A 26,903-nucleotide genomic window follows, 5' to 3' on the forward strand; every position below is an offset into this window, starting at 1 on the left:
TGCACTTAAATGAGAAGTTTTAGATCTCGAAACACATTAAATGACGGAGCGTTGTGAGGTTTCATTTCCTCACCGCAGGCGTGCCATCAGTAACCTCCAAGAATTCCTCTCGTCTCCCCGGCTTGCCACTTTGCTCATTAGTATAATTCTATTGACATGCTGTTTATTACTTTGTGAACTTCAGTATTTCATTGTTATTCAATTTATTTTGCTTCCGTCTTTCAACGCTGGTCTACTGAAAGGTACATGATGTTACTCTCGGCTATAATTGGTATCCTATGATGGGTAGAGCCCGGCGCGGCAACAGAAAGCTTCACCACTACAGCAATCGAAAAAATGCAATTTTTTTTCAGTTTTAAAGGAATAGTTCTGGGAAATAGGGATGGCCTGAAATCTGCAGTTTTTGGAGACCTGTTTTTTTATATTAATATTATTTTACTGTAATGAAACGTACTGGTTATGGTAAATTACTGCAATAGTCACTGGCTGGAGTCGCAGTCAGGTTCACTCTCTATCCCGGGGCACAGATACAGTTTGCTGTCCTTGCCCTATAGCTAAATACTCTGGCCAAGACAGAGTGACTTTTTTATGTGTTCCCTGGCGCCCAGTACCGTGAAGACTTCTCCACCAGCTCTCCTTAGCTATGCCAATGATCAAGGATGAACAGTGCCGTATTTGGTATTCCATATATCGGCCCATAGAATTCTGTGGACTCTTACAGGACACACATGCGGAAATCACATGCCTATGGCACAATGACTACACATCTGTATTATGGACCCATTGTGCATTATGTGCACCTTTGCAGAGCTCCATGTACGCAGCACTGACCGCTCTAGAGATGGGTTCGATAAGACTCATCTCTGGGTAAGTATACAGATTTTTTTTTAAAAAAATTTAACTCGTTTTATTGAAGAAGAAATAACAAAATCAACAATACAAACAGGAGAGTGCATACGCAATACAAAATTAAGGAAAAGAAAAGGGTTCCAAACAAACAAACAAAGATCCGCCACAGCGCCACCCCAACTCAGGCCCCACCATTTCGCATAAGAAAAGTGAAACAGGAATGAAGCGCATTGGCAGCCGCATAGAAACCTAACACAAGGGGGCTACAGCTCCATCAACAAATCTCCCTCTCAGGACTCAAAAGCGCCCAATGCAGAGCGCAGCAAGGGGGCAGACTACTGGGTAAGAGGAGAATCGCACCACGCTCCCCAAACCTTAACAAATTTCTGGGGGCAGCCCCAACATTTATATATAATCTGATTGAACGGGAGGATTGAATTAACCAATTTCCACCATTGAGACACAGACTGGGATCGTGAGGCCATCCACCGCAGGGCGATGGCTTTCCTGGCTTAAAATAAACACTCCCGAAGGAAAACCCGGGTATGATGCAGCCATACCTCCTCATCCAGTACACCGAATAAACAAACCAGGAGAAAACAGGACAGGGCAATTTAGGACAGCTATCAGGAGGTCTACCGCCTCCCTCCAGAAGTCATGTATAACCGAGCAACTCCATACCATGTGCCAGAAGTCTGCCCGGGGATGCGAGCACCTAAGACAATTCGGACACGACATCTGACACATGTTGTGAAGACGGGCCGGGGTCAAATAACATTGATGCAGAATGAATATTTGGATCAGCTTGTTATTGGCCGAGGGTGAAACATATATGCAGTCGCAAGTTGTGATATAACGGAGGTGATTTGGGACACAAAACTCTGCTCCATAAGGACCTGTGGGTGGTTTAGTGACCCAAATCATCCTGACAGGTTCCCTTTAAAGTCATTCCTTCGTCCCATTGCCCATGATGTGGTGATTTCCATATGTTGACCACAATTATGGTTGTATTATTATGGATATATATGGACCCATTCAGTATGACCTCATACACACGTCCATGTCTAGGCCATAGAAACCATGAAGCAAGTCCTATTGCTGGCTGTATTTGCGGCACAGGTTCACCCATACTTGTGTATGGGATCGTACAAGTAAGTTTGTAGATCACAGGTGACATACGGATGCAATGTGGACATCTTTTTGTGGAACAATTTTACGGATCCACATGGACGATCATGTCCATGTGGATATTGTGTCAAAACCATTAGCATAGGTTGATGATGGTAAACATATTCCAGCCATTAATATCCATGGAATATCCGTATATGCTTATGGTTGGTATTCTCCTTTAACTCTATCATATGCACCATCTATACATTACTGCGTTGATACGTTTTTATGGTAACCCTATAGACTCTGTCAATGTATCTGCAGACAATGGAAACTTTGTCAGTCCTTTAAGTATGCCATTAGCTGGCAGCCAGGCCCCCTCCCCCGCTGTTACATTACATGTGCCCTATTGTTCATCATATTCACGTTACATTTGCGGATTTACCGCTGTACACCGTACACGCTAGTGTTCTACAAATAACAACAATAATAATCTCTGAAAAGCGACATGTAGGAAATAATCCACCCGCTGATGCTTGGGATTTTCAATTACATACATGATCACTTCTTATAGAAATAATATTACACAACCTCTAAGGCTTGCACATTTAGCAAAATCCTGTAAAATATATAGCTGTATACATGGATTGATTATAATTATAGGCCTGCTGAAGAGAAGCGACACAGATGTAGAAAGACACACAATGCCTCGCACTAGTCCTATAAAATAACAAGAGCGTATATAAGTGGGGTGTTTTTTTTATATAGTTTATTGTAGTTTTTTAAGGGGGTTCTCCAGGGTGTCTGTGAATACTTACTCCCTCCGGGGCTTAGGGTTTCCGGGCTGGTCCTGGCCTAAGGTCATCTGATGGGAACCAGAAACCAACACCCTAGTGGCTCCATCTCCTCTCCCATGTTCACCACTGTAAAGCCTACCGTTGTGACAGTGGAGGTATATCAATGCCAAAACTAACAGCCAGTGGTGTAACTACCGGGGTAGCAGCAGTAACGACTGCCACAGGGCCCAGGACTTTAAGGGGCCCAGCAACCATCACTAATGCTGCGTTTTTGTTTTTTTTAATAGGCTGTTACCAGCTGGAGTAACTCCAGCCCCCTTTACTTACCTCTCTGGGCAGGCTTTGGGCCTTCTAGTCTGATGTCATATGACCGGGCCCTGCATCCATATGCATCATGACGCAGGCCCAAGTCATGTGACATCCTGTGTGTCATTAAAGATGGCCAACATCAGTGGGGAGTGCAGCGGAGCCGGGGATGTTTATATTCCCCCTTGGGTCTCCGATTATTATACTCTGGGGTCTGAATTATTCATGGTTGTCCACAAAGGAACATAATAGTGTGTGCAGGGGCCACTATGGGGGTCATATTACTGTGTGTGCTTGGGCCACTATGGGGGTATCATACTCTGTGTACACGGGCCTTTATGGGGCATAATACTGTGGGCAGGGGCCACTATGGGGCATAATTGTGCATGGGGGGGTTGTCGGTTGGTCAGGATTTTTGGTGTCGGTCGCTTGGCAACAGGGACGGGGGGCCATGTCAAAAGTTTGCCATGGGGCCCTGCTATTCCTAGTTAAGCCACTGCTAACAACACTGATATCTCTTGCACCTGGGCACATACTGGTAAAGCTTTCTAGCAGTATATAATACCGCCGATCTCCAAGGACATGAAGGTTCCTCTTTAATCACTGTGTCCCAGGAAAATCTAGACAAATGATCACAAGGTTATTTTAATGGGGTGTTCTTACTTTATTGGGTGTAACACCAAAGGGCAAACGCTATCACCAGGGGTGGTGACCTGACAGCCCAACAGCAGCTAAGTTAGTCATTCACACAGAGGAATTTGGAGAGGATTTGTAAGCGGAAATTGCTTTTCTAAAATTACCTTGGTCAATAAAAGGGATTGTCCTATAAAAAAAAGTTGGGGCACAAAAACATCCATGGTTTTTAATCTTTTTGGATATATGTAGTTTCTAGCATTAATGACATTTCCATTGTTATAGGGATTTTCCAAGATGGATGGGTTATTGTTGGGGTAGATCAGTATCAGATCGAGGGGTGTCCGATTCTCAGCACCTCGGCCGATAAGACGATTGATGGGACTGTGATGCTTAAACAAGTTCTGTGACCCTCATGACCTTGCACCCTGTTGAGTAGCAGCTTTGCAGGTTATTGCAGATGTGTCCTATACGCTTACATGGAACAATACTGCAAATAAGTAAAATGTGCTGTTTTCAGCTGCTTTTACAAATCACGTCATATTTAATAACACATTTGGTCAAGTATAATGAGCTGATCAGCGATCGCTGCAGTGAACCTTTCTACATAGCGTGCAGTGCAGATATACATCGCGTCGTCTTAGAAATGATGGCGTCTGCCTTTGCATACAGTCATTTTAATGGACCTGTTGAAATTCATTATGCATTATACTTGATGAAAAGGTAATGGGCGAGCCCTGTCATCTTATCAGGAAAGGAATTCTTTAAGATCACAGGAAGATAGAGGCTTTCTCTGAAATAAGACAAAAATGTGTTATTTGAAATTACTTGTAAGATGCGTCGTCGTAGTCCAAGAACATAACAAATGGCACATTGTGAAATGCGACAAGATGTGCCAGTGAATTAGTTGTGATTCATTCAACTGTGTAAAAAGTAAAAGAAGCAATGTTCAGATACGCTCAGGACTAGTCAAGAGAAATATACCGACAGCTCAAGATAAAGGGAGTGTGTTATATGTGTACTGAGAGGTGTAGAATGAAAATGTAGCGTCTAGCCAGTTACAAGCTGGAAAATAATATAGAAGTCAGTACCTATAGGTGATGCACATCTATTTTCCTTAGATTACGCTCCTTCACTGATCTTTAGCCCACCTTCATTAAGATATGTTGACCCGGAGGTAAACCTTTTCCGCCATGTGAACTTTCCGCACCGTTGGCTAAGACGGAATGCCCCAGAGTATAATAATTGTTCCTGGGTGTTCATTATGGGGCATAATCCCGTGTGCAGGGGCCACAATGGGACATTTTCCGCACTGTGGGACTATTAAGGGATTATCTTATATTATACTGTGTGCTGAGGCCACTATGAGGCATAATAGAGCGCGCAGGAATGCGACGGGAGGGGGGGGCTCAGTCGGTCAAGATCTTCGGTGTCGGTCATGTCAAAAGTTCACCACGGGGACCCGCCATTCCTAGTTACGCCACTGCTTCTTCCCCTTAATTTTAGTGACCATTGAGAGTCCAGGAGCTAAGACTAAGGGTCTTTATGATTTCAGATCATAAAAACTTAGGACCAAAAGTGATGCTTATGACGTATCAAATGTTTTTGAAAGCTTGGATACATTTTAATATTGGTCATTCTCAAAAAGTCTTTGTAAGGACTCCGAGCACTTTATCTGTAGTACATCGGTATCATCAAGAAATGTTATCTGTGCTCGTAGCTTTGCTCTTTAATAATGACCTTCAATGCCCCCTTTTCCTCTGACTAATCCCGTGGTTTTCTCCGGGCCTTTGGGAACAGATTTGACTTTATGCATAGATAAACAGAGCAGGTACAAACCACCAGTCATGGTGCTGCGGCATTCCATATAGTGGCGAGAAGACGCCTTCACTTCACGAGTCTCTGAAGCATGTCGATGTTTAGCTACTGCACAGAGAGGCCTTCGTGTTTTGGGAATGAAATGTTCTAAAAGACACAACTGTGTTCTTCATCACTGAAGTCGTTGGATTGTTGCCAAAGTTAAAAAGGAGAGAAAAACAGAGGCGCCAGTATTAGTGGCAGCCGAGGATTCATAAACGTCGTTGCCTCTCGAAAACAGTTGTGGAAGGAGCTTGTTTGTGAGTGCCGTCTGGATTCACCTTTTGATGATTCTGTAGTGGCTTTTGGCGTCAAGAGTCGTGAATCCCGATTTGTCTGATTGCCCGTGAAACCAATAAGGCAACTGTAGTCATCCGCCGCTGCTCGGTCTCCGAGGAAAGACTTTTTTTTCCCTTTTTTTATTACTCTTCCTATAACTAAAGGCAATGCCGAAAAAGTGATTGCCGCGTTTCGCCATCTCTCTTTTATTACTAGATGAAACAACAGCTGCAGTGATGTAATAATTCACATGTAACGTCCTCCGGTACAGCTGAAAGGTAGACTTTAATTAGTCACATTGAATTAGCTGTAAAGTGGAACATTTTGGATCTCATTCTCTGTCATCTTAATTACTATTTTCCCAACTTGCTCAGATTTACTTCTTCCATATATATGGCTATTAAACCATAAATGAGCAAAATATGTAAATTTCCTCCCCGTCATAACTAATATGCTGTTTTTGTCAGTTAGAAGTTGATGTTTTTTTAAGTATTAGATTCTAAATGGGTTGTTTCATGAAGAAAACCCCTATTAGGACAAGTGAAAGTCACAAGGTGTACGTCACCTACTTGGAAGCAACTGGAGAACCCATCCAGTGGACTCAAGGGGGGATTTATGAAGACAAGAGCAGACTGGTGCAATGTACACCTGGCGAGGCAGCACGGTGCCTTAGTGGTTAGTACTGGTACGTTGCAGCAAGGAAAACATCTGCAAGGAGTTTGTATGATCTCCCCGTGTTTCCTCCGGGTACTTCAGTTTCCTCCGACACTCCAAAGACATACTGATAGGGAATTGTAGATTGTGAGCCCTATGCGGGATAGTGTTGATATCTCTGTAAGTAGCCAACGAATATAATGGTGCCATATAAATAAACAATTAAAAAAAAATAACTTGGCAAGATGCTCTGGCCTCTTAATAAATCGAGAACATACCCGTATACCAGAATGGAAATCTATGCCACCCAGGAACTAGCATAGATTTCCTATATGATCCATGCCAGTTGCAATAAATATGTCGAGCCGAGATGTCCCCACTCGCTCTGCCCACATTGGACGAAAGTGGTGAGGGAGTCGCAGAATTGGGGAGGGGCGTAAAAAAAGGTCCATGTATCAAAGATGCACCATAATAGCACTCATCTATGGCAGAAAACTGGCTTAAACTAGCATTGCCTTTCCATTCACTCAGAGGACCAGCACGACAGATAAGCGGACTGCTGTAATAGCGTGTACACATGGACCCCGGCAGAACACATTGACTATAATGCCAGTCTTCAGTGTTAAAACTAAAACCAATGGAGGGAAAACTCAGGTAGACTCGGTGATGGAGTCCAATGGAGTCCAGCACAGATATAAACATAGCCTTAGAAGGTTGATAAATCTCCCCGAAGGTGTCTATATATATGACATTGATGGCCATTGTTTTGAATGACCACCATGTCTATAGTTCTAATTTCTTCTTCTCAAGAAATGACCTCATGTTTATTGATCATATGGCAGTGCCGCAGCCCAGCCCATTAAAATTAATGAATTAATGAGAAGGAATCGGAACCATGGCCACGTGACCAAAGGATGTGATGTCACTTCTTGAGAAACAGAAATATTTTCTAATCCTGCACAATTTTATAAAATTAGATACATTTTCTTTGAATTGTTTGACATTTTTATTTGATCATACATCATAGCGTCGTAAACTGTGATTTTTTGTACTTTTATATGTCTATGATCTTCCCACTTAAAGAGGACCTTTCACGTGCTTGGGTGCCGTAGATATCGCTTACCCTTAGTTTTGGTATCATTATCCCTCCACTGTCACAAGCGTGGGCCTTACAGTCTAGCGTCATTGCTGGGCTTTGAGGAACACCTCACTCTCCCCCCACCCTCTTTTCATCACTATGTTACACTTGCTTTTTTGCACATTTTCCTGTCTAATGTATTTTTGTATCATTGCTTTGTTACTGTAATTGTGTATTTGGCTCTATATATTCAATTATGAGATGACTTTGATGAGTTATTGTTGGGCATTATCCTTCTAAGCCCAGGGGAAGGGCAGTCCTCCAGCCATGATTCCCTAGAGGTTTCCTCCACAGGGGTTTTTTCCTCTCCTGAGTGCTGTAGGATGACTCTTTGTGAGTCGGGGGTTTGTCATTATTTAGTCAGTCGTGTGTAATAAAGTATTACGTGTCACATGGTCCATTGATAAACTGTCACAGCTTTAGTTTTACGGTTGCGGAGTCAGGTGGAAGTTGCAGGCAAGTTATTGTGAACTTATTTTAACTAATAGAGGAGGTTAAACCTCATGGTGGTGACAGGCTGAGCTTTGGAAATGGCCAGCCTGAAGGATGTGGTAATAGTAACGTCATCCAGGGGCGGGCACAGGGGTTAAGCACAGGGTCGTTGGTGCCCTTAAAGTGTACTGGCTCTGCTAGAATTGCAAGCCGGAGCGTGCTGCCCCCTTTATTTATTTATTGCTGTCTGGCCGGGTGCTGTATGTCAGACAGCTGGGGATCTCACAGTATTCGTGAATCCCAATGGTCTAGCACTTCACCTGACTCCTTCTGTCATTATTTTACTTCTGTGAGTTTAATAAAGCTGTGGCCATTTTGACACCCAAAATAAGGTGTTTTGTGCATTTATTCCAAAGTCATTATTTACCGTCGTTTGGGTGGTTTTAGGAAGGAGCGAAGGACATCCCATATCCAAAAGTCATGCTTGTTCTCGTGTATTACGGCATGTTTAGCTCTGTGTGGTCATGGAAGTGCTTCTGATAATCATTGGAGCTGTAACTTTGCATCGGCCTGTGTCAAATGCTAGTCAACATGTTTAGCATCAAACGGTATTCGTCCTGCCCATCGGGGGGGACCCTTAAGTCAAATCTGAAAATTAGCCATAAATTAGAAGAGCACTCCACTCCTCTACCAATGATACTCATGATATAGACGGAAGCGGAGCTCTGTGGCATTGTTTGCTCCTCTCCTCTCACCTTAGAGCTGTTTTTGTTGCTCCTGTGTCTACAGAAGGGTTTAGGAATAATCAGCCATCATTATTATAAATCTCGCTCGGCAATCAGCTAATCCCTACGAGTTGCCCCCGGAAGCCTCATGTAATCAGCTGATTGCCGAGGGAATTTACTGCCGGCCATAGATGTCCTCTCTACAGAAGCTAGCACTACATAGAAAGTATGGCCTTACATGCTGGCAAATCATCGAGTAGTCACCATAAGATAAGAGCTTTGTCACACTGATCTCATTATCAATGTAAATGACCCCCAAAAAAACCCTATAAGTTGTAAAACCTAAATGTAACTAGAATATTGGGGAATTGCCCTCGATAAGAGGCTACAATCAAATGAATTTATGATGGAGAAAGAAGCAACATCTCAAATAGTCTTTATTATTTATTTCTATAATGTCCTACTGTTTGATGTATACAGGTCTTATGCAGACCCCATGTAGTCATCTATCTCTTACCTTCAGTGTTGGACCGACCCTCCAGAGTACCAGAGGATCTTCTATTTCCAAGCAGTTGTTACATGGTGGGTCCCCAGTTGTTATTGGAGTCGGCCCGCAGTGGTTGATTGAGTTTGGGCCCCGGGATCATTTTATCCGGGGGGCCCAAGGGACCTCTTACCTCCAATGTCGGCCTGGCCCTCTAGAGTACCAGAGGATCTCCTATTTCCAAGCGGTTGTTGGAAGGTGGGTCCCCAGCGGTTGTTGGAAGGTGGGTCCCCAGCGGTTGTTGGAAGGTGAGTCCCCAGTGGTTGTTGGAAGGTGGGTCTCCAGTGGTTGTTGGAAGGTGGGTCCCCAGATGTTGTTGGAGGGTTGGTCCCCAGTGGTTGTTGGAAGGTGGGTCCCCAGTGTTTGTTGGAAGGTGTGTCCCCAGTGGTTGTTGGAGGGTGGGTCCCCAGTAGTTATTGGAGAGTCAGTCTACAGTGGTTGATGGAGGGTGGCCCCGGGATCATTTTATCTGGAGGGCCCAAGGGACCTCTTACCTCCAATGTCGGTCTAGCCCTCCAGAGTACCAGAGGATCTCCTATTTCCAAGCGGTTGTTGGAAGGTGGGTCCACAGCAGTTGTTGGAAGGTGGGTCCCCAGCTGTTGTTGGAAGGTGGGTCCCAGGGGTTGTTGGAAGGTGGGTCCCCAGCGGTTGTTGGAAGTTGGGTCCCCAGCGGTTGTTGGAAGGTGGGTCCCCAGTGGTTGTTGGAAGGTGGGTCCCCAGTGGTTGTTGGAAGGTGGGTCCCCAGTGGTTGTTGAAGGGTGGGTCCCCAGTGGTTGTTGGAAGGTGGGTCCCCAGTGGTTGTTGGAAGGTGGGTCCCCAGTGGTTTTTGGAGGGTGGGTCCCCAGTAGTTATTGGAGAGTCAGTCTACAGTGGTCGACGGAGGGTGGCCCCGGGATCATTTTATCTGGAGGGCCCAAGGGACCTCTTACCTCCAGTGTCAGTCTAGCCCTCCAGAGTACCAGAGGATCTCCTATTTCCAAGCGGTTGTTGGAAGGTGGGTCCCCAGCGGTTGTTGGAAGGAGGGTCCCCAGCGGTTGTTGGAGAGTCAGCCTGCAGTGGTTGATGGAGGGTGGGCTCTGGGATCATTTTATCAGGAGTATCTAAGGGACCTCAGTCCGACACTGGTTACCTCTTAGGCTTTAGAGCTCATTCACATGGCTGAGTATGTTTCTCATGGTCAAGTGTATCCTTTTTCACAGATCCCTCATGGATAGACTTCAGTCTATTGAAGGATCTGTGAAAACGACTCAGTATCTGACATATTACTTGTGACTAGTCCCAGTGTCATTGTTCTGACCTTTGTGTGAATAAAGCCTTAAAAGATGGAGCAGAGGTAACAGATAAAGATGTAGTCGATAACTATAGAGCCAGATTATTTCTTTATCCCTATTAGAATCTGGATATTCCCACTCTGCTATCTTGCTAAATTGTATAGCACTAACATATATCACAGCACTGTACAAAGACTATAATTTACATTTCTCAATCTTGCATATCTCTGGCTAGGGGATACACTCTTAGAACTGCGGAATACGTAATAAGTGTACATTCATACCTTTATATTAGTGGTTTCTAGAGATGAGCGAGTACTGTTCGGATTAGCCAATCCGAACAGCACGCTCGCATAGAAATGAATGGACGTAGCCGGCACGCGGGGGGTTAAGTGGCCGGCCGCTGTCAAAGCAGAAGTACCAGGTGCATCCATTCATTTCTATGGAGCGTGCTGTTCAGATCGGCTGATCCGAACAGTACTCACTCATCTCTAGTGGTTTCCTCTTAGTTAGAATCAGGACGTTATTGGAAAGCCAATATTAGCCTGATCTCCCATTCAGCAAGTATTATCCAGGAAATATACAGGTGTTACCGCTCATCTGTGGCAGAACAGGCCTTTAATTCAACATTAGGAGTCCCGGATGCTTCAGATATGGAGAAAACGTAGTCTGTGACTTGGGCTCCAGGTATGGAGTGTGATGGTTCATGAGAGACAGGCTGAGCATTGTGTAGGACATTATGATGCAGATTCGAGTGTATTGACATTGGTCACATCATCAGCTCTATCAGTAAGCAGATCCACTCTATATCACAGCATTATCAAAGAGGCTGCCCGCTGCTTGATCCCCCAGTGATCAGCTGTGATCTATAAAGTGTGCATTACTTCTATAGCGCCAATCACAGGGGAATGAAGACATTACACAATTAACAAGGAGAGAAAAAGTGTTAAACTGCATTCATACTACCATTACTAATGTACGTTGCTGTCTCCCGTCATAGGATGACAGCAACGGACATTAGCTATGACAGGGAACAGTCACAGACTGATGCTGTGTCCATTTCCGTTGACACTAATGTAAACAACATGACGGACACTAGTTTCCACTTTTGTTTGCTCACGAGTAAACAGTTGTTTACATTCGTGTCAATGGGAACGAATAGCAAACAGAAAATCTCCTTGTATAGGAGGAACTTTTATGAGTGATCTGTTTTAGAGATGAGCGAACACTGTTCGGATCAGCCGATCCGAACAGCACGCACCCATAGAAATGAATGGAAGCACCTGTGACGCTGACTTTGCCGGCGGTCGGCCGGCGTCACAGGTGCTTCCATTCATTTCTATGGGAGCATGCTGTTCGGATCGGCTGATCGAACAGTGTTCGCTCATCTCTAAACATGATCTGTTCCGTCCTGAAATGCTTTATTCATACTGAATAAAAGCCATCTTCCTATGTCCTTGATTAAAGTGCCGAGTGTCCATTTCCTGGACTGAAGATTTTTTCTACAAACGCTTCTCCTTTGCAGTTTTAAAGCGATGGAACAGGGCAGAACTTAAAGTTTATCTCCGATTCTAAAACAACTTTTTATAAATGCATTGTACAGGTAAGTATAAGAAACTTTGTAATATATCTTATTAAACAAATTGTTTCCTTCTCCACTTAGGAGGCTGATTCCCTCCTCTGTATCTTCACTCAGACTGTTTATTTATATAGAGTCTGTCTCTGTAACCAGCTCTAATATAGAACTCTATGGAGAGGGGAGAGGGAGGAGGTGGCTGTTAATTGATTTATTGCCTCATTCTATGCAGTGGTAGAGTCTTATCTTGAAAGATATAAAAGTGTCAGCTTTCTCTCACTTTCAGAATAGCATAGTATAGCAGCTGCTGTATGCGTGTGTGTCTTTTCTAGCATTCTTCTCCTCCCCCTCCCCTCTCCATAGTCACTCAACTCATATTTCTTAATTAAGATATATTACAAAGTTTTTTATATTCCTCTGTACTATTCCTTTATGAAAAGTGTTTATATTGAAGGTACACTTTAATACCTACAGACTTATAAATAGCTTTGTATCTATTTTAGGGCCGCTTCTGGTTTTTTTTTTTTTTTTTTTTTTTTTTTTTTTAAGCTTCCATACAAAGTAGAGTTTTACATTGACATTAAAGACGTTTTCTTCTCTATGAAAGCCTATATTAACCAGGATTGACAACTGGACTGTAGGTTCTTCTGTACTGGTGGACTTGAGCTATCCTTCCTATAGCAAGTATGGCCATTCATCTGAATGGTTGCAATGTACAGTAATTCTATGGGTCTCCTACAATTTCCACAGTAGGGGGAAACGTCTACCTGGCTGAGGAAATCCTCTGCACCCACTCAAGGTGACTTTAACCTGAAAGGGAATGAAAGGCCAGCTGCAGGTTTGTGTGGGTCCTCGGGCAACAGATCCTCAGTGGGCCCCATTGGAGCCGTAGTTTGTTCCTCTAAAAGCCACCACATTACATTGCCACAGACCAAAAATAGCCCCTTTATTATGCCCACACACAATAAAATGGGCACCTTATAATGCCTCCACACAATAAAATAGAGATCTTATTGTGCCCTCACACAATATCATGGCCCTCTTACAAGGACCCCACAATATAATGGCCCCTTTATTATGACACACAGTATAATCAGTGGCGTAACTACCGCCATAGCAGAAGAGGCAGCTGCCACAGGGCCCGGGACATTAGGGGCCCGGTGACAGCCGCTACCGCTGCTATCATTATACTCAGGGGTCTTTTCGGACCCCCGAGTAGAATGATCGCCGGACCGGGAGAGGTAAGAAACATAAAAACCACTGTTACTTACCTCTCCACGATCCAGGCAGGCTTTGGCCTAGTCGTCTGACGTCTCATGACCCCAGCCTGCGTCCCGAGTCATGTGACGTCTGACGTCATTGAAAATTGACTACTTCGGAAGCCGACAGCGTAGGGGACGGGAGATAGGTGAGTAACAGAGTTTTTTTTAATGTTTATCTCCCCCTGGGTCTCCGATTATTATACTCTGGGGTCTGAAAAGACCCCAGAGTATAATAATTGTTTATGGGTGTCCACAGTGGGGCATAATACTGTGTGCAGGAGCCACTATGGGGGATAATACTGTGTGCAGGGGCCACAATACTGTGTGCAGGGGCCACTATGGGGGATAATACTGTGTGCAGGGGCCACTGAGGTACATAATACTGTGTGCAGGGGCCACTAAGGGACATAATACTGTGTGCAGGGGCCACTATGGGGGATAATATTGTGTGCAGGAGCCACTATGCGGTATAATACTGTGTGCAGGGGCCACTATGGGACATAATACTGTGTGTCGGTCGGGGAGGGGGGGGGGCATTTCAAAAGTTCGCCACGGGGCCTCGCCATTCCTAGTTACGCCACTGAGTATAATGGCCCCATTATTATAACATACAGTAATAATGCCCTGATATTGCGTGAGTAAGGTGAGTGAGCTTGTTTCAGAAAGCGACATCTACTACTATTGTTATATTTCAGGCAAAGGGTCCCTGCAAAAAAAAAACACAAAAAAACACCCCATAATAATCTTCTACCTAAGAATTTAACAATCAATAGAAGCATTTCCAAAAATAGGTCAGTCTTTTCTGGTAAGAAAGTGAAGTTATTTCATGATCTCATAAAGCATCTCTTCGAAATTTTGCGTCCAAATGGCTTTCACAGCCCTATTAGGAATTACACCCACATCGAGACACTTAGTTTCCGGCTCTTGCAATATCTGTTCCCATTCCAGAATGAACATGTCATCCCGTTATGAAACAGCCACACGCTTTTACTGCCAGGAATCTTGTACAACACATTGTAAGGTATCCAAAGATAATGCTAGAAATTCATCTATTACATTCATCTATGCGCGGACTGTTCTACATGGAACAGATGGGTCTCGATGAATAGAACTAATGAAGAAATGATAGAAGTGAGACTTGTACAATATTGTGACATATTTCCTCCTCGTTGTAGGTTGTGATTGTCAGCGGACATCTGGACAGCTGGGATGTTGGGCAAGGAGCCATGGATGATGGTGGTGGAGCCTTTATCTCATGGGAAGCGCTGTCCCTCATTAAAGATCTGGGTAAATATTTATAGATGGAGTCATCGACACCGATCGTAGCCTTCACTCATTTATAGTTGCTGATAGACATGTTTTTTGCTGTTTTCGTTTTTTACAGTTCCTTTGTTAGTCTTCGCACATTTCCTTATTGATCTCATGAGTATTGTGTTATAGCGGTGATACAGTCAGTGACCCTTGTATAAATTTGGAACGGTCCCATTTTAAACCATAGGGGGAAAGAGTTATGTAATTTTGTAATTTCAGTCCGATATAACTTTATATCATTCGTTCTATTTGTTGGGGGGAACCATGGACGCACGGATACATCAACAAAATGGGGCAGATTTATTACGTCTTGTACGGCAAGAAAAAGTTGCAAGATTTTTTTACAAATCTGGTTTTGTGGGGTTTTTTTCTGCTTTCTGACTCCCTTGCCACTCTTCGGTAAAGGGGCATGATGAGTGGGTGGGGTAGATGAGCCACCAGTCCCGCCAGATTTACGATAATTTTAGTGTGTAGGTACATAGTACCTCCTGCTTTGTTATATTTTGCTGGCATGTTAGACACCATGTTCAATATGATAGGCTCCGTGTAAAGGGGTCTTCCCAGTTGTAGGATAAGTCATCAATGTGTTGGACCCTCACCGATCATCTGAAGAATGTAGCTTCTCCACTGAACACCAAGCACAGAATCATACATAGGGGCTGTGCTTAATATTGCAGCTCAGTCTTATTTTAGTGGCTGTTCTCTTAATCTGATGAATTTGTGTGACAGAAACCTTAATCTGCACGAACCAGTCTGTGCTTTGAATCATTGAAGTCTGTGGGGCAGCGCTACAGTTTATAAACATTACCCAGAGCTAGGCTGCCCTCGTACATCCAGGACCCCTGCAGATCTAATGTTGATGGCCTACTCTAGGGATAGTCCATCAGCAGTAGAAATCGGAACTTGGAATTGGAATCGGCTACATGGTGAACTTGGCTTGAACTTTTCCCATCATGTGACAAAAGAACACCGTGTGGCTCTGTGACATCTGAAGTAATGTCAGTGAATGAGGTTGCATTGTGAACCCAAAGGTTGCTCTATTTTTTTTTTTTTTGTCTAGAGTCATGTCCTATTCACTTACATTACAAGCAACATGGCGATCATTGGTCCAACGAAGGGGAGTCATGGACAAAATCACAGTGTAGTTTTCTGTTTTTTTTTTGTTTTTTTTTAAGAAATCCAACTAAAATCCCCACTGTAGGTATAGACTAAGACCTGGTTCACATCTGCATTTGGTAATCTGTTCAGGAAATCTGCTTTGGGACCCCCGAACGGAATATCGAATGAATTAAAAAGCGATGAGCAATGAAAGCACACGGACCCCTTAGACCAGGGGTGCTCACACTTTTTCAGCGTGTGAGCTACTTTATTAGCTGACCAAGGCAAAAGATCTACTAGGGCGGGGCCGTGGCGGGCCTGTGGGTGGGGCCGGGCGGGATTGTGGGCGGGGCGGTGTGTATGTGGGCGGGACCTGGTATGTGGGCGGGGCCAGGCGGATCGTGAGAGCAGGAGACAGCGGCGTTCTGTGGCCACCCAGGGATCCCTGCTGTCTGTTTCTCCACAGCGCAGGCTGAGAGTTATCTCTAGACTCTGGCAGGCTGGGGCTGCGGCAGCCCCACCTGCCAGTGTCCGGAGATGATTCTCAGCCTGCACTGTGAACAAGCAGCACCCCGGCTCCCTGCATCCCGCGATCAACCCATACGTCCTTTGCGATCTACCAGTAGATCGCGATCGATGTATTGGGCACCCCTGCCTTAGACTATAAGGGGATCTGTGTGTTTTCCGAGATGTGTCCACATGAATCATGCAGAGAGGAAAGTAGTTCTTGAAGTAATTTTCAATCCGCATGACTTGTGTGGACACCGCATGGAAAACACTTGGACCCAGCGCTGCACCTCCCATGAGGCGTCCTGAAGCGACCGCTTCAGGCGGCGCTATGCCAGGGCCCCGGGGAGGGCAGCATTTTTGCTTACCTAAGCCAGTCCAGGACAAGCTGTCCTGGACTGGCTTAGCGTCACCGAGCGGTGGATTGGGGAGGCCGCTGGAGCAGCGCTGCTCCAGCGGCCTCACCTCACGCTTGGGCAGAGAGCAGGTCCTCTCCATGCCTGCTCTTTGCCTGCTAACGCCCCTCCACCACGGCCCCTTCGCTCCGCCCCGCCCCCTTCGCTCTGCCCCCTCCTCCCGGGGAGGGGGGGGGGGAGGCTTTCTGTCGTCCGCCTCGGGTGGCGAAAAAGGCAGGTTCACCCCTGCTTGGACCCCACTATAGTCTAAGGGGTCCATGTGATTTCATTGCTCACCGCGTTTGGTATTCCATTCAGGGGGTCCCAAGTACCGAACACAGATGTGAACCAGGCCTTGCAGAGAAATCCTTGCTTTTACTGACGGTCTGATGTTTCCTACATTAGTACCTATAACGTGTGTCTTCAATAATGTATTAAAATTGGTAACGCTGCGTGTACCATTAAATATTAATTTTTAGTTTAATCCTTGCCACACTGTGCTGCTACTAATCTTATTAACTCTAAGTACGTTTCCCGGAAATATGGACGCATCCCTTATTAAAATTCAAGATCATTTATTACATAAACAAATGGCAGGACTGATGTCTCCGGAGTCGCACTAACAGCCGTAATTGAGTGGAAATATGTTCCATAAATAACACCGTTCGCCAAGAACATGGAGAGCAGTGTGAGGAGGTTTATGGGATTCTTCACTACAACTACACTTTTACTGGTTTTATTTTACTTGTATGCAACTGCTAACTTGTTTTGTCTCCACTTCTTACAACCAATTGTTGAAGGTCCCAACAGTAGGACCATCTCTGATCAGCTTGTCATCTGGGAAGCCTTCAGTGAAATGTGAAGGTTAAATGCACCATATACTAGTCGTATTATGGATCTGGTCTATATATTGGCCATATTCCCTGATCCATACTCAAGTCTGAAGACTGGACTCCTTACACCATAGTCATCTATAATACTGGGAGACCCAACCTTGTTGTGGCTTCACTATCCCATACTGTATATAGTGTGGACAGTGGGACTATGAAAAGGCAGGGACTCGTAGTATTATAGATCACTAAGATGCACGGAGCCCCATTTTCTGACTAGGTTTCCAGGTAATTCAGATCAAATCAAATTTTCCAGCCCAGATTGTGCCATGTGCATGGGGTCTAAGGCCTGGTTCACATCTGCATTCGGTATTCTGTTCGAGGAGTCCGCTTCGGGACCCCCCAAATGGAATACCGAACACATTGGCACTGATTACCTATAAGGAGGTAATAATGGTATTGAGCTGCAATACCATTCATGGCCACTAAACAGTGTTCAGTGCTGTAGTTTAAGGTGGGTATCTGTGATTGGTTCCAGCATGTAGTGGTCCCTGCAGTCATCTGATTGGTGGGGGTGCCAGGTGTTGGACACCCACTCAGTGGCGTAACTACCGCCATAGCAGCAGAGGCAGCTGCCACAGGGCCCAGGACATTAGGGGCCCGGTGACAGCCACTACCGTTGCTATCATTATACTCGGGGGTCTTTTTGGACCCCCGAGTATAATGATTGGCGGACCGGGAGAGGTAAGAAACATAAACAACACTGTTCATTACCCCTCCACGATCCTGCCAGGCCTCCTTCCTAGTTGACTGACGTCTCTGATGTCACATGAACCCGGCCTGCGTCCCAGATCATGTGACGTCCGACGTCATTGAATAAGACTGACAGCGGAGAAGAGAGCGTAGGAGCCAGGGGACAGGTAAGAAACAGTAGTTTTTATGTTTTTATTCCCCCGGGTCTCCGATTATTATACTCTGGGGTCTGAAAAGACCCCAGAGTATAATAATTGTTCATGGGTGTCCACAGTGGGACATAATAGTGTGTGCAGGGGCCACTATGGGGGATAATACTGTGTGCAGGGGCCACTGAGGGACATAATACTGTGTGCAGGGGCCACTATGGGGGATAATACTGTGTGCAGGGGTCACTATGGGGGATAATACTGCGTGCAGGGGCCACTATGGGGCATCATTCTGTGTGCAGGGGCGACTATGGGGGATAATACTGTGTGCAGGGGCGACTATGGGGGATAATACTGTGTGCAGGGGCCACTATGGGGGATAATACTGTGTGCAGGGGCCACTATGGGGGATAATACTGTGTGCAGGGGCCACTATGGGGGATAATACTGTGTGCAGGGGCCACTATGGGGCATAATACTGTGTGCAGGGGTCACTATGGGGGATAATACTGTGTGCAGGGGTCACTATGGGGCCTCATTCTGTGTGCAGGGGCCACTATGGGGGTAATACTGTGTGCAGGGGTCACTATGGGGCATCATTCTGTGTTCAGGGGCCACTATGGGGGATAATACTGTGTGCAGGGGCCACTATGGGGCATAATACTGTGTGCAGGGGCCACTATGGGGGATAATACTATGTGCAGGGGCCACTATGGGGGATAATACTGTGTGAAGGGGCCACTATGGGGCATAATAGAACGCGCAGGAATTCATAGGAGGGGGTTGGTCGAGGGGGGGTGGGGCCCATGTCAAAAGCTTGCCACGGGGCCCCGCCATTCCTAGTTACGCCACTGCACCCACTTATTTGTTGTAGATAAACTTTAATTTCCTGGAAAGCCCCTGATATTTTTTTTTCCATTTTGCAAATCTAAAAATTCAGTTGGAAGAAAGATAAACATTTTTGGCTACTGTGTACGATCGTCTATAATGATTACCATCTGTTAGTTTCTATGGTACACACACATGCTCGATGATGAGCGACTATATGATGCAGAACTTCCACTGACCAGTATTATAAGAAGGGTCTGAGGAACAAGCTCATGGAAATATAATTAGATTTTCCAATTATGTCCATATATGAGCTTCAAAAGGAAGGGATGATAGAACTGGAAACATGACATTATTTCTCACTCCGTTTTCACATGATCAGCAAAAAGTTTCCGCAGTTAGTTTAAACATTCTTAGAAAATATTCTTGAGGTTCTTGGGAATTGCTCTGTACTCTTGACCTAATATTTTAGTGCTGAGATGACTTATTCTAATCCTATGTAAAATTACATTATTTTTTTTTAATCAAAGTCTATACTGGTACTGGAAGAGTCACTGCTGGTTAACCTTTTACATTAAAAAGGTTTTTCAACTATGCTCATTGACAAAAAAAATTACCAGACACAGATAGAAGTGATGGATTGCTGCAGTTATGTCTCAATAGATATGTAAATTATAACTGGTAAGGTCTGATTAGACATTGTAGTATAAAACTGTGCATCCCCCACTGCCCTATATAAGGGTTATCAGAGGCCACTTTGTGGTAGTATACCTCTTGGTGAGAAAATGTTGACTGCTAGACCTGCCTCTATGGTGCCCAGTTGACATACTTTGAGAGGGGGAGCATCATTGTACTGAGAGAAGCAGGATGGTGGTTTACGATGAATCGACCACCATCTAGGCTGTTCTTATCTAGTTGTAGGAGGTATTAGGAAAAGTGTACATGAGGACTCGGTGAACAGGAACCAAATGGCTCAGACAGACTACTATTAGAGAGATACAACATACGAAGGGGCTTTATTAGAATGACCGAAGAAAGCCATTTGGTATTGCCAAAGCAAAGAGTGGTTGCAGGTGGGGGTGGGCATCGGGGTGTGTGTTTTGGGGGTTCATGTGTCCTTGGGGTCTCATCGTTCTTGTTTGGGACGTGTGGGTATGGGGGGCGTAGAGTGGGTGGGGGTGCTTAAAGGTCTTTGGGTGGTGGGTGGGGGGTTTAATAGTCTTTGGGGGTCTCATCTTCCTCTTGTCTGGTGGCAGCTGGACATGTATTGGGCAGCGATCTCCACAGTGGCCTCCTCCCCTCCAGTAGGATATAGAGTTTCCTCTTCTCGTCTGCAGATATGAAGTCTGGGATGTGGGCAGAGAGTCTTTCAAAGTAGACGCCCCTCATAGCTGAATATTTGATGCAGTGTAGCAGGAAATGGGCCTCGTCTTATAGGGCCCCTGGGTATTTCTAGTGATAAGCATGAGCAGGTCCTTCTGGTTCCTTGTACACCACCCATTAAACAACCCTGTCTCTGTTTGGAACATTTTCAAGCACTGGACTGTCGTGGATTGAAACCCTATCATCTTTATTGATGAATCCAAGAACTATTTGGGATTCGTCGACCATCAGGTTTGAGTGTGAAGGCCTCAGGTTGATCACTTCATTGCTGCTATTGCAGTGTATTGATAGGACATTGAGATAGTCAAGACCTATAAGTACCTGGTTGTGCACTTCAATAATAAGCTGGACTGGGCCGATCACCTGGAGGCGCTGCACAGAAAGGGTCACAGCAGACTCTACCTGCTCAGGAGGCTGAGGGCCTTTGGAGTCCAGGGGGCACTTCTTAGGACCTTTTTCAACTCTATGGTAGCATGAGCCATCTTCTTCAGAGTGGCCTGCTGGGGTTGTACTATACCAGTGAGGGTCAGAAACAGACTTGACAGGCTGGTTAGAGGGTCCAGCTCTGTCCTGGGGAGCCCCTTGGACCCAGTACAGGTGGTGGGTGACAGAAGGATACTGTCCGTGGTGAGCTCCATGCTGGAGAATAAATACCACCCCATGTATGAGACTGTGACCGCACTGGGCAGTACTGTAAGTGACCGACTGCTTCACCCCAAGTGTGAGAGAGAGTGCTGCAGTTAGGCCGTACATCCAACACCTGGCTAAGCGTAGGTCACTCCATACAGAGAACTGAAAGATCCTTAAGATATGATATCCTTCCTACTACCTTTATCTGTACCTACTCTCACTGTAATGCCTCTACCATGGAGTTATTGTATTATCTATCCTGCTAATACACTAAATTTCCCCATGGTAGGACTATTAAAGGATTATCTTATCTACTGCTCATACTGCTAGTGTAATGATCTGGAAATCCATCACATCTAATAGTCGGTCACCCCTAGTAATGATATGTAGAACACTAACAGATCAGCGATATATGCAGGACATCCTGTGGCCATATGTGTCGCCTCTGGCAGGGCTTCTGACTGCCATTATTCAGCAGGATAATGCTCACCCACACTCACAAGGGTCTCTATCATATTGCAACACAATAAAAGCACAAGCCAGCACAACAGTCCAATTCATAAAAATCTCTATCATATTGCAACACTTTTTGACCTGCCGATCACCAGATTTATTACCAATCAAGCATTTATGAAACCAATTACTGCAAGTGTGTAGGACCTACAGATCGAGTTGCAACATCTATAGCTAAATGTTCCGAAGGAAACCATACAAAGCATATCCAACCGTATTTCATCATATATCCAGACTAAAAATGGCCCAACAGGGTCCTTTATATAATGTTCCTAACATTAACACACGAGCCGACCTGATAATATTTTGTCCGATCCTCTTGACAGGGGATAAATTTTGACTTACCGGGTGGCGAAACAGTTTTCACTTATCTCTACCAAATTGTTAACAATTTTGTAAAGCTCCATCCTGAGAATTGTGGCATCCATTACCCATATGTGACAGGGTACCATAACCACTGCTGTGAGCGCTTTACGGACTGACGATAGATAATTTGTCAGGTTCTCTTTAAGTCGTATCGCCATCTATTGTCATCCACAGTGTCGGATAAACAGTGTTTTATCTCCTATCCAGAAGAGAATCCACTGGGTGTCTTTGAACATGGAAAGTGCTTCTTACTTAGTGACTTTTTCACTCTCGCCTATATATAAACCATGAACGTTTGTGCTAGCAGTAGGCTTTTCAACATCAAAGATGTGCAAATAATTCCAGAAATACCTTCCCTTGGCTAAAAGAGTTAAGATAACATACACTTGTGTTATTTCTAAAGACTAGCGAGATGGCTGATACCTTGTGTTTAGACTTCCACAGTGACCTACTGTATGAGACGGAGGACTTTTCCAGTGTTAATGATCCCGTACAGAGACTTGATGACTGTTTCCCTTACATATTGTTTCAGTAACTGACAAAGAGAAATTGTCTGCTGTCTCTTGTGTCTGCCTCGCCCTTCATTTCTTGCTTAAACCAGACTACAAAAACACATAATAGAACAGAATATGACACAAGAGACAAGTAACAATTCCTAGTCTCCGCTCCGTCTCTACATGAAGGCTCTATTGGTAAAAGATGAAGGTGTCAACATCATTATGTATAAATGTAATGGAGCCAAGGTGTGTATCCTAGAGTACTGGTTCTCAAACTTTCTGAAAGCTGGTCCCCCTTACGGGTAAAACTTTCACACAAGAACCCCCCCCCCCTACCTTACTTAGCCCCATCTGTAAAATAGTCAGCTGTATTTGGCTTTTATGCTTTTTAGGTGTTTACTGCCTCTGTTCTTTCTTCACACATTACTCTGACACACACACAGCTCGCTGTACTACTTCTTTTTTCCCACTCGACACACACAACTTTGCTGCCACCGGGTTTTCTTTCTTGCACACATCTTTGACAACCTCTTTGCTGCCCCTTCTACAGCCGCAGTTTTGCTACTTTCATGTTGTCTCCCTGTATACAGCCTGCTTCATGTGTACAGTGCTGGCCAAAAGTATTGGAACCCCTGCAATTCTGTCAGATAATACTCATTTTCTTCCAGAAAATGATTGCAAGCACAAATTCAGAGGACGCAGATCTGAGTTGAACACATACGCGGCTGAAGCAAGGAGCTGTCACAGCTCAGCTCCTTGCTTCGCCGCTGCACGCGGCCTACTGGCTGTGTAGACGCGATGTGATGACGTCACATCGTGTCTACAACTGTGTGCGAGTGAGTGAGAGAGAGAGAGGCGCGCAGAGAGCGGCGAGGGAGCGTGGAGAAGGTAAGTGTAATGTGTACACTGAGGTGGAACGTGAAACTGGGGGCGGATGAAGGAGAGGACGGCATGACAGGACGGGGGCAGAGATGGAGGGACATGAATCTGGGGGCAGAGTTGGAGGGGACATGAATCTGGGGGCAGAGATGGAGCGGACATGAATCTGGGGGCAGAGATGGAGGGGACATAAATCTGGGGGCAGAGATGTGGGGACATGAATCTAGGGGCAGAGATGGAGGGACATGAATCTGGGGGCAGAGATGGAGGGGACATGAATCTGGGGGCAGAGATGGAGGGGACATGAATCTGGGGACAGAGATGGAGAGGACATGAATCTGGGGGCAGAGATGGGAGGACATGAATCTGGGGACAGAGATGGAGGGACATGAATCTGGGGACAGAGATGGGGGGACATGAATATGGGGACAGATGGAGGTACATGAAACTGGGCAGAGATGGAGGTACATGAAACTGGGCAGAGATGGAGCGGACATGAATCTGGGGGCAGAGATGTGGGGACATGAATCTAGGGGCAGAGATGGAGGGACATGAATCTGGGGGCAGAGATGGAGGGGACATGAATCTGGGGGCAGAGATGGAGGGGACATGAATCTGGGGGCAGAGATGGAGAGGACATGAATCTGGGGGTAGAGATGGGAGGACATGAATCTGGGGACAGAGATGGAGGGACATGAATCTGGGGACAGAGATGGGGGGACATGAATCTGGGGACAGAGATGGAGGTACATGAAACTGGGGGCAGATGAAGGGTGTATATGAAACTGGGGGAGAGATAGAGGGGGGACATATAATTTACGGATGACTGTAGGAGGATTATACTGTGTGCGGGCACATGAAAAATTAATGAGAATGGGTGGAGTCAACACAAAAGTTGGCGGGGCTAAATTTGCAGCAGCGCGTGTAGCACATTTTGTCCCTCTTTCGGTTCTTCGAAAGTTGTTGAGGTATGCTCCTACTTCACTGTTCTCCAGCTCTATTGGCAACCCTGCAGAGCTTCCATATAGGAATCCATTGTACAAACTTCCACCCCTACATGTGACTTGTCTCAAGACTGGATGTCATCAGACATCCTTTTGTATGACTGTGATTACAATTGCTTGAAGTTTGTAGTGCTGTGGTGTGGCAGAATTATAGAAAGGTGCCCCCCCCCAAAAAAAAAAAAAAAAAAAAAAAGATATACACACAGTACACAACCCCCTTTTTTTGGACTCCAAATGTTACACAACCACCTCTTTTTTTGGCCCACATTCCGTAACAGGCCTTCTTTTTTATCCCCACACAGTATATGACCCCTTTTTGTTTTGGCCCCTCCCCAGTATATGACCCCATTTTTTTGTTCCTCCACATTATGACCCCTTTTTTAAGCCACCCACAGTAAATGCCCCCCCCCTTTCTTCCCGCACTATAGTATGTGACCCCCCTTTTGTCTCCCCCTCAGAATATGACCCCCATTTTTCCTCCCTCATCTCTGTCTATCGCCCAACCCGTGTTCTCCGCTCACTCAATGACCTAACACTTACATCCTCTATTATCAGAACCTCCCACGCTCGTATACAAGACCTCTCCCGAGCTGCACCACTTCTCTGGAATGCTCTACCCCGGACAATCAGATTAACTCCCAATTTCTACAGCTTCAAGCGCAAACTAAAGACGCATCTTTTCAGACAGACCTATCACAATGTCTAACGTAAACCCTTAACCCTCCTCTGTCCCCGCTCCCACATTTCCCCACATGATATGATGTCATCTCATGCTAACTCCATATGTCCAAGCTCCATCCACATGTTAAAGGACACGACTGTCGACGGCTCATAAAGTCTTATGTTTATGCAATGACAGTCACCTCTATTACAAAAGTGTGTGACCTCTGCATACGCAATGTCGCCCCTGCTACCTCTTGTGTCACCCCCTCTACCTCATAGATTGTAAGCTCTTGTGAGCAGGACCCTCAGTCCCATTGTGTGAAATGACTTTCTTTGTAATGCATCTGTCTGTCTTTATTTGAACCCTACAAATTGTACAGCGCTGCGGAATATGTTGGCGCTATAGTAATAAAATTTATTATTATTTTGCCTCTGACAGTATATGGCACCCCTTTTTTGCCACTACATAGAATTGATAGATATAATAGATAACAGCTGATAATTTTTACTCCCCCTCCACGGTCCTGTGCAGGACAGATTCCCTGACGCCGCCAGGGTTTGCTGGGGCTGACGCTAAAGAATACCTGGACACTGTACGCCGCATCCTGGCGTCCTTCAGCATTGTGGCATAAGTGCAGTGCCCCTTAGTGGCCTGCACAGAAGCGTGGATGGGCAAGTAAAAAGTATCTCAGCCACTTATTGCAATAATGCAATAAGTAGCAGCTGATTAGAAGTAATGCAAGCCCCCCCAGTTTACTCCATGAGGCGCTGTCTGAGGCCATCAACTTGCAACATAGCTCCATCCAAGTGAAAGGAATGCACGGTGCCTCAGTGGTTAGTACTGTTGCTAGAGTCCTAGATTTGTATCCAACAAAGGACATCTGCAAGGAGTTTCTATGGTCTCCCCCGGTTTGCGTAGGTTTCCTCCGGGTACTCTGGTTTCTTCCCATACTCCATAGACATACTGATTGGGAATTTAGATATTGAGCCCTATATGGGACAGTGTTAACACTATCTGTTGCAGAATACGATGGTGTTATATAAGTAATAATAAATAAAAAAATAACCAATGTCATTCGGCGTGACAAGGGACTTGGCTTTCTATGACTTGTGATATCGCCAGGATCCTGCCTATGTAATTGTAAAAACATATTCTACATGACGGTGACAGCTACAATACCAGTAGTCACTGTTTCTCAATTCCTGAGAATTTTCTGGATATTAACCTTCCTCTGTCCCGTGTACTACATGACTTTTGTATAAAACTGTATATTCTTGTTTTTACGTGACCTCAACCTTTAGCGGTCTCTTAAATACGTGTCACCTTCTTCTCAGCACACCTCTGGAGGAAGCTTCTCATTCCTCCGCATAGATTTCTGATCCGAATCCATTCCACTATCTCTCAGCTTTCGACCTCTGTCACATCAGTGAAGACGCTTTCTTCAGAACTGTACATCAAAGATGTTGTGTCTGGGCACAATTGCCTGCTGCTGGTTATTGCTGTCTATCTCGCTTGATGCTCTATTACAGAGGTGGACGGATACTATGTCAATCAGACGATCAGCCCTCGTACTATGTGCTCTCTGTTCATCTATCTCTGCCCATCGTAATAGAACTGTCATTCCTTGTTTATTCAGAACTTCGTGCTTGCCCCTGGTCTCTCT

General features: G+C 45.2%; 1 protein-coding gene across 1 annotated transcript in view; it reads left to right on the plus strand.

Annotated features, from left to right (window-relative positions):
* The window catches only part of CPQ (carboxypeptidase Q), a 327,320-nt gene that overhangs the window by 205,859 nt on the left and 94,558 nt on the right, over positions 1–26,903 (plus strand). The window contains exon 5 of the mRNA XM_075270330.1: positions 14,609–14,720. Coding sequence (XP_075126431.1) covers positions 14,609–14,720 — 112 coding nt within the window. The remainder of the gene's footprint in view (positions 1–14,608; positions 14,721–26,903) is intronic.

This window comes from Leptodactylus fuscus, chromosome 4, assembly GCF_031893055.1.
Source record: "Leptodactylus fuscus isolate aLepFus1 chromosome 4, aLepFus1.hap2, whole genome shotgun sequence".
Taxonomy (NCBI): Eukaryota; Metazoa; Chordata; class Amphibia; order Anura; family Leptodactylidae; genus Leptodactylus; species Leptodactylus fuscus.